Here is a 9,646-nt window from a genome sequence, read left to right on the forward strand (position 1 = left end):
ACTGATTAAAGGGGTCAAAAGGAATGGTATTTTAAAACCTGGGGCCTGTCTGTCCAGGTAGGTACTAAAAGTACAAAAGGGCAACTGCACCTGATCACAGTAGGTCCACTAAAAAGGATCCCTACAGAGAGAGACCTGGAAGATCCTTTTGGTTTAACCACAAACAGCTGTTATATCGCTCTCTGCACACACACCAGACTACATTCACTAAAACAGGGATTTTACACAGTAGCTGCTGCCTGTCAGTGGATCAAACAAGCTCTTTTAGTGGACCTACTGTGATCAGGTGCAGTTGTCCCAAAGGATCAGCCATTGCAGCCCGTTTGGTGTCTGCTGGCTGAGGTGATCTACTGGACCAGTTCCAACACTTTTACTACCTACCAGTCACTCAGACACCAGGATGAGGACACAGAGGACCAGGGGTTAAAAATACTGGAGCTCAGTGTGATTCCTCTGACTGTCTGTCTGTTCATTCAGGGGAAAAAGGTTCTCCAGGTGAAATCAAAACCTCTCCAGGAGACCCAGGACAGAAAGGAGAGAAAGGTTTATCTGGAAATCCTGGACCTGAAGGTGAGACGCATCAATCTGCTGTTGTTTCATGTGTCGTCTTTAAATTAGTCTTTTATTGCTTCATGGCACTTTTAAGCACAGACTAATTTTATTATTTGTAAATTATAGTTTTTCTCCTCAGTTGAGGTCATAAACAATATCTAGTATATGTTAGTATATATCAGTATATGTTAGATATTAGTGTTCATCTTGAGTTATTGATGTGGATTATGAAGTACTTTATGTTTCCAGATGTGTGTGATGTTCACCTGTGTTTCGTAACACCTCCTTCATGAGTAGAGGCAGTATCTGGACACATGGATCCTGTTATCTTGCTTTAAAACACACCAGACTCCATTGAAAAAAACAGTAATTTTACCTCTGAGAACACGGAACACCACACTGTCCCCATAAACCCTAAAAACAAACACATTAGAGTAGAGATTCAGTCCATTACGCCGACTCACCTGCTGTCTCTGCTGCTCTCAGGTGTGACAGGAGTTCCAGGGGAACCAGGACTCATCGGTCCAAAGGGAGAAAAAGGATATGAAGGCTTTTCAGTCCAGGGGCCTCCAGGCTTCCCAGGGGTCAAAGGTCAGGTCCACCAGCAACGCTGAATCAAACAGACCGCTGATGGTTTAAAGGTGATAAATAACAGTGACACCTTGTTTTCACCTGGTTCAGGACTCAAGGGTGTTTCAGGAGCTCCAGGTTTACCAAGTTTTGGAATCAAGGGACGGGCGGGGCCATCGGGCCCCCCAGGGATGCCGGGCCCCAAGGTAACGTGACCTCTTTACACAGAGACATGAGGAGACGCTCATACAGTCGTACAGTGCATTCACACACCTGTGTGGATCAAATCAAGACTTCTACATGTAACTTATCTCACACTCTGATGATGTTTTAGAACTCTTTAACACTAATGTTTAATGTTTTTACCTTAATGTACAGTTCATTTAGAGAAACTAAGGTTTCAGCATTCTATATTGGTTTTTAACATTTAGTTGTACCTCTTTAATTTCTTCATTTTAACTTTATTTTTTTAAATGTATTTTCCAAAGTTCAACTTACCTTTGATATATTTTACTATTTTTGTTTTCATTCAGTTCAGTTTTTAAAAACCAAACCACCACCACCCCTCTGGTTACAGCCTCAAGGCCCACAGTTAATGTTCACACAGACTTAATTGTATTAATTTGATCTTAAACATTAATTTGATCCACCTTCAGTCACATCAGTAACCACAGGAGTCCGACCCCACACCCGTTTTTACATCATTGAGCTGACAGGTTATCAAATTACCAGCAAAGTATTTTATTTTTCAGTCCTGCTAGCTATAGCTACCTAGCATACTGTTAGTAGTACTATTAGCTAGTTTTCTGTGCTCTGACAGCTCACCTAGCTAACGTTAGCTTATAGTCTATCAGTTAGCTTACGTTAGCCCGGTCAGTGCAGCCTGAGCTCCAACCAGGAAGTGTTAGCAGCCGACAGAGAACCCAGAGCCACTAGAACCTGTTCTCCATCAGGATCTGAACTTTAGACAGTTATTAACTACAAAAGATGAGCGCTAACATGCTAACTGCTAGCTACAGAGGATGAGCGCTAACAGGCTAACTGCTGCGGTCCTGTTGTGCGTGTGCTGCTAACATCAGGCTACAGCTGCTGATATTAGATTCATCAAAATAAAACTGGTTTGGCTTTGTGCCGCTAAAATAAGCTAAGCTAACACGGGGTCAATAAACACAGGGGACCTGTTTCACATACAAGCATGTAGCATTAGCATGTAGCTTATAGCCATAAAACTCTTCTATCAGGACCTGGTGTGAACAGATCAGAGATCAGTGATGAGGGATTTAATCCTGGAGACGTTGATGTGAAAGCAGTTTATTGATACAGACTATCAATACTAACTATCATCCTGTGGTCCATAACAACATCATCACAGAAGTTGTGTCGTCATGTTCTGGTTCATGGCTCTCATGTTGGTCCCTGTGGTCACAGGGGGACGGAGGAGTCGGTTTCCCAGGTCAGCAGGGTCAGTCCGGCCCCCAGGGGGACGACGGCTCCGTGGGGCCCCAAGGAGAGCCCGGAGGCCAAGGACCAGACGGCGCTCCAGGACCTCCAGGACAGGACGGACCCCCAGGACCCAAAGGTACCTCGTTTAAGATGTGATGAGCCAGTACCTGACTGACTCGCCTTCGCCTCTTTCATTATTCTGGTTTTAAGGGGACATCTTGTGTAGATGTAGTCTCTCTTTCTCTCAACAAACATTCATCTGATCGACTGTTGCTGAAGGCTCGATGGATCGCAGCATGGAGTGTGAGCTCCTCAGATCTACAGGACGTACAGGAGCCTGTTCTAGCTGTAGAGTTCACTTCCTCTCACTGAGGTTCTTCTGGTCCGACAACAGGAAAACTTACCAGAGTCTGATTCAGTCAGACTGAACACCTGAAGTAAACCGTGAACTGTCTTTCAGGTCGAAGTGGTCTGGATGGTGTACCTGGTCCCGTCGGTCCTGTTGGACCATGTATACCTGGACCTCCAGGACCTGGAGGAGAGCAGGGTCCGATGGGAGTTGTCGGATTCACAGGTATCAACCCTACAAGCTGGTTACAGTACGGTTTATGTCCTTGTATAGGATCTTATATACCATCTCATCTGATTCTGAATAAAACAGCTTCTCAAAATTCCTTAAAGGGTAATTCCAGTATTATATATTCCTCTCTGGTTAAACAAAAGGATCGTACAGGTCTATCTCTGACTGGCTGAGATGATCTATTGGACCAACTCCAAAGCCTTTTGTCCCTGCCATTTAAATCTGTAAACAGATTTACAGCAGTTATCCTTAAATGTCCTGAGCCGAGCGTCTATAGAAGCTGGTAAAATAAAGTCAAACCACAACAAGAAACCTCTCCTGTCTCTCAGCCTGACAGCGGTCTTGTTTTGCAGGGGCCCGGGGCCCAAAAGGTGTGCGGGGTGACCCTGGGCTGCCGGGTGTGGGAGCCCTGGGGCCTCAGGGGCCATATGGGGCCCCAGGGTTTGATGGAGCTCCAGGGCCACTAGGAGGAATTGGGCCAAAGGGCCTGAGAGGGACCAATGGGGAGCCAGGAATCCCAGGTAAGAAGCCACACCTGCTCCTCCTACTTACACAGATTTCTAACATTCATTTTTCTGTTTCAAATTTAATTCACTGTGTTTCAGACAAGTTCACCTCAAGATGAATTGTAATAACTTTATTGATCCTCTGACTCTGTCAGCATGTTAATGTGTCCAACTATAATAATCAATAAGTCAACGCAGTGTCATCAACAAAAATGTGCTTTAGGTGTCAGAGGGGACGTGGGTCCTCCAGGAGTCCCCGGGAGTCCAGGGGATGATGGGAAACCAGGAGAGAGTGGACTGCCAGGAGAGAAAGGTTTCATCCTTCAATGAATCAATCAGCTCATCAGTTAAATAGTCGATCAGCTATGCATGACTGTCCTGTCTGTCTGTCTGTCTGTCTGTCTGTCAGGTCAGACGGGTGCAGATGGGGTCCGGGGCTCTAAGGGGCCTCTGGGGGCTCAGGGGGACCGAGGAGAAACTGGACCAAAAGGAATCCAGACGACTGTGGAGATGTATGGAGATCCTGGAGATCCTGGAGAGCCCGGTACTCAGCAGATGTTGTCTCTGTGTTCCTCAGGGATCCACTCTGGGTCCCATTTCATTTATTGTCAATTTACAACTTACCTACAGCCAGTAGCTGGTGGCCTAGCTTAGCATAAAGACTGGAAATGAGTAAACAGCTAGACTGGTTACACAATCCACCAACCAGCACCTGTACAGCTCACTTTGGTGTGATGCACTCATTTTATCTCTATCTTAGAACACAGGACTTTTTGAGACTTTGGCATTTTACACGGTTGTTCATTTGTAGCTTCAGTTTCTAATAAATAAGCTCCAGGTATGTTTCCAGTGTGTGACCTGTCTGTCTGCTTCCCGTCTTACCCTCAGGGCCCACAGGTCTGACTGGTGCTAAAGGAGAGAGGGGACCCCCGGGGCCACTGGGCCCTGACGGCAGTGACGGTCAACCTGGAAATTCAGGGCCGCAAGGTGAACACAACTAACTGAAAATACTGTTTGTTTGATTGAAGTGAGGTTGTTGCTTCCAGTCTATCAGGATCCTGAGGTTTTATTTGTCTCAAGCTTTTAATGATTCCACATGATTATTAAATGATTACAACAGCTGGTGAACTTGTGTGTCTTGTCAGGACCTCCTGGAGACCGAGGCAGAGATGGAGAGATAGGTCCTCCTGGTCCCAGCGGACTTACCGGTGACTTAGGAGAGATGGGGAAGCCAGGTAACATTCCCCCCAACACAAAGATTTTAGAAAGGCAAATATAAGATGACGTTATGGTCTCATCACAAATTTCATCTGTATCTGTGATACTAAGTTAATAATGATTCACCTGCAGGACAGTGGAACTGCACGGCGCTCTGCTTTAGGTGCTCAAAGCACTAGAAAATATGTGTTAAATTATGACCCAGTTACTCAAGATACTCCACAGAACATGTTGTGAGCTGTTTTATGTGGGAACTTTTTTCTAGCAAACTACATCCGCTAGCCGTCTCCCCACACAATGTCACGGTCACGGTCACGGTCATGGTTACGGTTACGGTCATGGCTGCTCACCGAGCTCTGCTGAGCTAGCTAACGTTACTGCTCACTCGAGGAGGATGACACTTTGGCTCTCTTGGAGGATCTCTGCTTTTCTACGACCTCCTGGTGTTTTCTGTCCAGGCCTGAAAGGTGAGAAAGGTTGTCCTGGGCCTTGTGGGGAACCTGGTCTGGATGGACAACCAGGACCGGGAGGACCTAAAGGTCTCAAAGGAGAACCAAGTCCACCTGGACCAGGACCTAAAGGATTTTCTGGGGAGAAGGTATCACACACACAAAGAAACACACCAACATGACTAATATCATTAGTGCCATAATCATAATTTTATTTTAACCAGGCCATAATTTATGGGATGTCCCATAATACATCAATTTTAAGGTACTTTTACCCCTGCTGTGAAATCCCACTATGCAGATGATGTTCTGCTTTATGTTGTATTTGCCCCCTGCAGTCTTAACCAGTTTGCTAGACACAGAATTAATCTGTTCAGTTTTTTTTTTTGTATCCATCAACTATTTTGATCAATGATTCTCTGTGATGAAATGCAAGTTAATTTCTTTTTTTACACTTCCATGATTCTCTTCCTCTGATTCAGCCCAACGCCCAGATTCCTCTTGCTTTGTTTTTGATGGATGCTGTTCTGTTTGATTTGATGTATTTTAAATTTTACGTATTTTTGACCTGGATATCCTCTGTTATAGATTTAAAAGTTCCTTAAAGTCATTTTTAAACAATTATAAAGTGTCTTCCACTTCTCTGTCCTCCTCTCAGGGGAATCCAGGACGTGGTGGACCTCCAGGTGTGATTGGGAAACCAGGGGACATTGGAAACGTTGGTCCTCCAGGAGAATGTGGTCCTTGTGGCCCCAAAGGACAACCTGGACCCACAGGATGTCGAGGTCAGACATACAGCCCACCTCAGCAAGACCAGACAGCTAAGAAATATGTGCTGAAGCTCACTATAAAGCCCTGTGAAGCCGAGGGCAGCAGTGAAGGGTCAACAAAGCTTTCCCAGCTTTTTGAATAGCACATCTTTTGAAGAATATTGTCGTGTTTTGTTGCTTTTTGCATGTGATTTCATGCCATTTAAGTCTCATATCATAGTTAGCACTGATAGATTGACACATTTACAGCAGCTGCATCATTCAGACCCCTCTTCAGTTCCTAAAGTTTCTTCCGGGTTCTTTCTACTTTTGAGATTTCGTATCAAGTTCAGTCGGGACATTGTCGGAGCTGTTTTCTCTGCTTTAACAGAGACATAGTTTATGCAGGTATTCAGGGGTGCGTACTACGTACCAGGAAGTATAGGTAGTCATGGTACTCAGTACTGATGAGGACCAGCCCATTTCAGGAAGTGGTCACCTGAAATCTTTCTCAGCGAGCTTTACTTAGTTACCGGACTGTGCTTATTTATTATTGTGAACCGCAGAATGAGTCGTAGCTTTGATGCTGAGGCGAAACTAAAATACGTAAACATGACATACGAAATGTCACGAGCTGTTTACACCCATGAGATCAGGTTTACATTTCTAATCATACCACAAGCTAAATGAAAGCCTGTTATCCGTCTTCCTTCAGGTCCTCCAGGCACTCCTGGTGAAAAGGGTTGTGATGGCCCTCCAGGGACTGATGGCCCTTCGGGACCCACCGGCCTCACAGGTTCATGAAGTAGTGATATTGTGTTAAGAACATGGCGTCCTGTCACATCTTTGCCTTCTGTCTGATGTTATAATGACAATGTCTATATTTAGGTAACAAGGGGGCTCCTGGAGATCCTGGTCCAGCTGGTCCCAGAGGAAACCAGGGTCAGGATGGGATACCTGGACCTCCTGGAGAGAAAGGAGCCATGGGAGGTAGGAGACCAGCCTGGATGAAACCTACTCTGATTGGACAGTGATCACCCTCCATTTCTAGTCTGATTGGATGAAACTGTTTCTGAGTTTGTGACGCAGCTGTTCGCTCTCTTCTGATTGGTCGGTTTTCTTTCCCCAGCTCCTGGAATTGGAACCCGCGGTCCAGATGGGAAGAAAGGTTCACCAGGTGAGTCCGTAGGTGTGATTATGAGTTTAGTTGTCAGCCAGAACTAAAGAAGAAGAATCAACAGTCAGTGTCGACCTCCCCTGGTCTCCTCAGGGTGTGCCGGGGAGAGGGGTCCTCCTGGTCAGTGCGGTCCTCCTGGTCCTAGTGGTCCTGGGGGAGAGCCAGGTTGTTCTGGTCCTCTTGGACCTCCTGGTCCTCCTGGTTGTCCTGGCAGAGATGGAGTCTGTACAGAAGGAGCCAAAGGAGAAAATGGACTCTCTGGAGAACGAGGACCCAAAGGTGACGAGTTTATGGCTGAATAATAATCATGATATTAATCTCACCACAAGCTCCTTTTAGTAGCTGTCCTGGAGCTTTTGATCTTGATCTTTTAAATCTTACTACTTACTCTTCCTGTGTAAAATCCCTGTTTTAGTGAATGTAGTCTGGTGTGTGTGCTGTTTGTGGTTAAACCAAAAGGATCTTCCAGGTCTCTCTCTGTAGGGATCCTTTCCATGATGCTGTCACACACTTAGAATAACACTCTGAGCCTGTCAGTGGATCAAACAAGCTCTTTTAGTGGACCTACTGTGATCAGGTGCAGTTGTCCCAAAGGATCACGTTGCAGCCATTGCAGCCCGTTTGGTTGCTGCTGGCTGAGGTGATCTACTGGACCAGTTCCAACACTTTTACTACCCACCAGTCACTCAGACACCAGGATGAGGACAGAGAGGATCATGGGTAGAAACAGTGGAGTTCTCCTCTGAAGCACCACTGTGTCCAACACCTTTTTAGGTTTATTTCAGTTCTGGACTAAGTCTGGACTAAGGGAAAATACTTCTGTTGTTGCCTTTTTGTTTTGGTCTGTGCTGAACCAACATAAATCATATAATTATAGATCAATATCATCTGCATACAAAGATAGGTTGACTAGATTCCCAGTTACATTAAAGCACACAGCTGCTCAGTTAACTTTGGTCAAATGTAACTGTGATGAGGAAGCCAGTGTGTGAAGTTAATCAAGTTTCTTTCTCTTTGTAGGTCTACAAGGCAGTCAGGGTCCTCCTGGTCCTCCAGGTCCTGGTTTTAAAGGAGAGAAGGGAGATAAAGGAGCAACAGGTGACACGGGACCACCTGGTTGCACTGGTGACCCCGGCCCACAAGGCGCTCCGGTAAATACCTCCTATAGGTATCATGTACCACAGACCTTCGATCTCTCTAAGTGGAAGTTATTGTTGTTGGATTAAATCCAGCTGTTGTTGTCGACAGGGTGAAGACAGTCCACCTGGCCCACAAGGACAGAAAGGCCAGATGGGAGAAACTGGTGTCACTGGACCTGTAGGTAAGAACCCCAGTCAGAGACGGCAGCCTGACCTTTTTAAAGATGTTTCACGTGTCAGATCTACGCATTTTAAGCTTTTCTAGTGTCATTTAACGCTGTTAGCATCGCCTAAGTTAGCTTCACCTCAGCCTAAACGGTGTTAGCGATAATAAATATGCAACATCCACTTACACTTTCAAAATAAAGCTTGCTGAGAGACGACGTCCAGTAACAGTAACTGTGGACGTCCTGTCCAGAGAAACATTTCAGGTGATGGTTGCAATTTAGTCCGGTTTTTCATTAGGTTATGTTTAGGAAAAGATGATAGTTCGGGTTAGATGTGGAGGTAAAGTTACGATTCATACGCTACATGAGTTATATCTGTCGGATTCACATGAACCCCGGTCAACTTGGTGAAAGTCCTGCATGTCTCTGCAAGTCCGTCAGTAGAGACTAAAAGTGACGTCATGACACCTGAAATGTCCTGAAGAAGCTGCCGGCCCAGGCTGAGCAGACGTATCCTGGTGGAGAGTCTCACCTCCAGCAGCTCTTTGGAGTTTGAAAAACGTTGGTCTGAGAGCGTGAATCTGATCCACGTCTTCACAGAGACACGATCCTTCACGGCGCCCAAACTGAGTCACTGTCCTGCTGCTGCTGTCCTGCTGAATCACTTCTGTACTCGTGCTTGTGTGTAACTTCCTTTAATCATGTTCAGGTGAGCTAAACGTCAGGTGTGTTTCAGGTCTGAAGGGGGATGAGGGACCACCAGGTAACGCCGGCTCACCAGGACCTGTAGGACCACCTGGGAGGAGAGGTAACACAGTGACATCACAGTGAACTGACCAATCACAGCAGCTGCTACTAACAGTAGTACTAATACTACTGCAGAGTGCTGCCCCCTGTACTGAATGTAGTGCTGAATACTGCCCCCTGCAGGCCCGGGGGGGATGGACGTGTCTAGGGAGGTGGTGCTGGTTCCAGGAGACGAAGGCACAGCTGGAGATTCGGGACCCCCTGGACAGGTAGGACCCCCAGGGGCCCGAGGGGGACCTGGAGGTCCAGGTGAGTCTTTTTTGTTTAACATACAAACACAGAAAATGCA

General features: G+C 46.1%; 1 protein-coding gene across 1 annotated transcript in view; it reads left to right on the forward strand.

Annotated features, from left to right (window-relative positions):
* Positions 1-9,646, forward strand: part of LOC139200070 (collagen alpha-5(IV) chain-like) — a 30,001-nt gene that overhangs the window by 14,846 nt on the left and 5,509 nt on the right. Inside the window, exons 22-40 of the mRNA XM_070829300.1 lie at positions 478-570; positions 1,039-1,143; positions 1,234-1,328; positions 2,551-2,701; positions 3,616-3,666; positions 3,875-3,964; positions 4,061-4,195; positions 4,540-4,638; positions 4,797-4,886; positions 5,328-5,467; positions 5,977-6,103; positions 6,783-6,863; positions 6,956-7,057; positions 7,197-7,252; positions 7,338-7,530; positions 8,265-8,395; positions 8,493-8,565; positions 9,287-9,358; positions 9,481-9,606. Coding sequence (XP_070685401.1) covers positions 478-570; positions 1,039-1,143; positions 1,234-1,328; positions 2,551-2,701; positions 3,616-3,666; positions 3,875-3,964; positions 4,061-4,195; positions 4,540-4,638; positions 4,797-4,886; positions 5,328-5,467; positions 5,977-6,103; positions 6,783-6,863; positions 6,956-7,057; positions 7,197-7,252; positions 7,338-7,530; positions 8,265-8,395; positions 8,493-8,565; positions 9,287-9,358; positions 9,481-9,606 — 2,010 coding nt within the window. The remainder of the gene's footprint in view (positions 1-477; positions 571-1,038; positions 1,144-1,233; positions 1,329-2,550; positions 2,702-3,615; positions 3,667-3,874; positions 3,965-4,060; positions 4,196-4,539; positions 4,639-4,796; positions 4,887-5,327; positions 5,468-5,976; positions 6,104-6,782; positions 6,864-6,955; positions 7,058-7,196; positions 7,253-7,337; positions 7,531-8,264; positions 8,396-8,492; positions 8,566-9,286; positions 9,359-9,480; positions 9,607-9,646) is intronic.

Source organism: Pempheris klunzingeri, chromosome 4, assembly GCF_042242105.1.
Source record: "Pempheris klunzingeri isolate RE-2024b chromosome 4, fPemKlu1.hap1, whole genome shotgun sequence".
Classification (NCBI taxonomy): Eukaryota; Metazoa; Chordata; class Actinopteri; order Acropomatiformes; family Pempheridae; genus Pempheris; species Pempheris klunzingeri.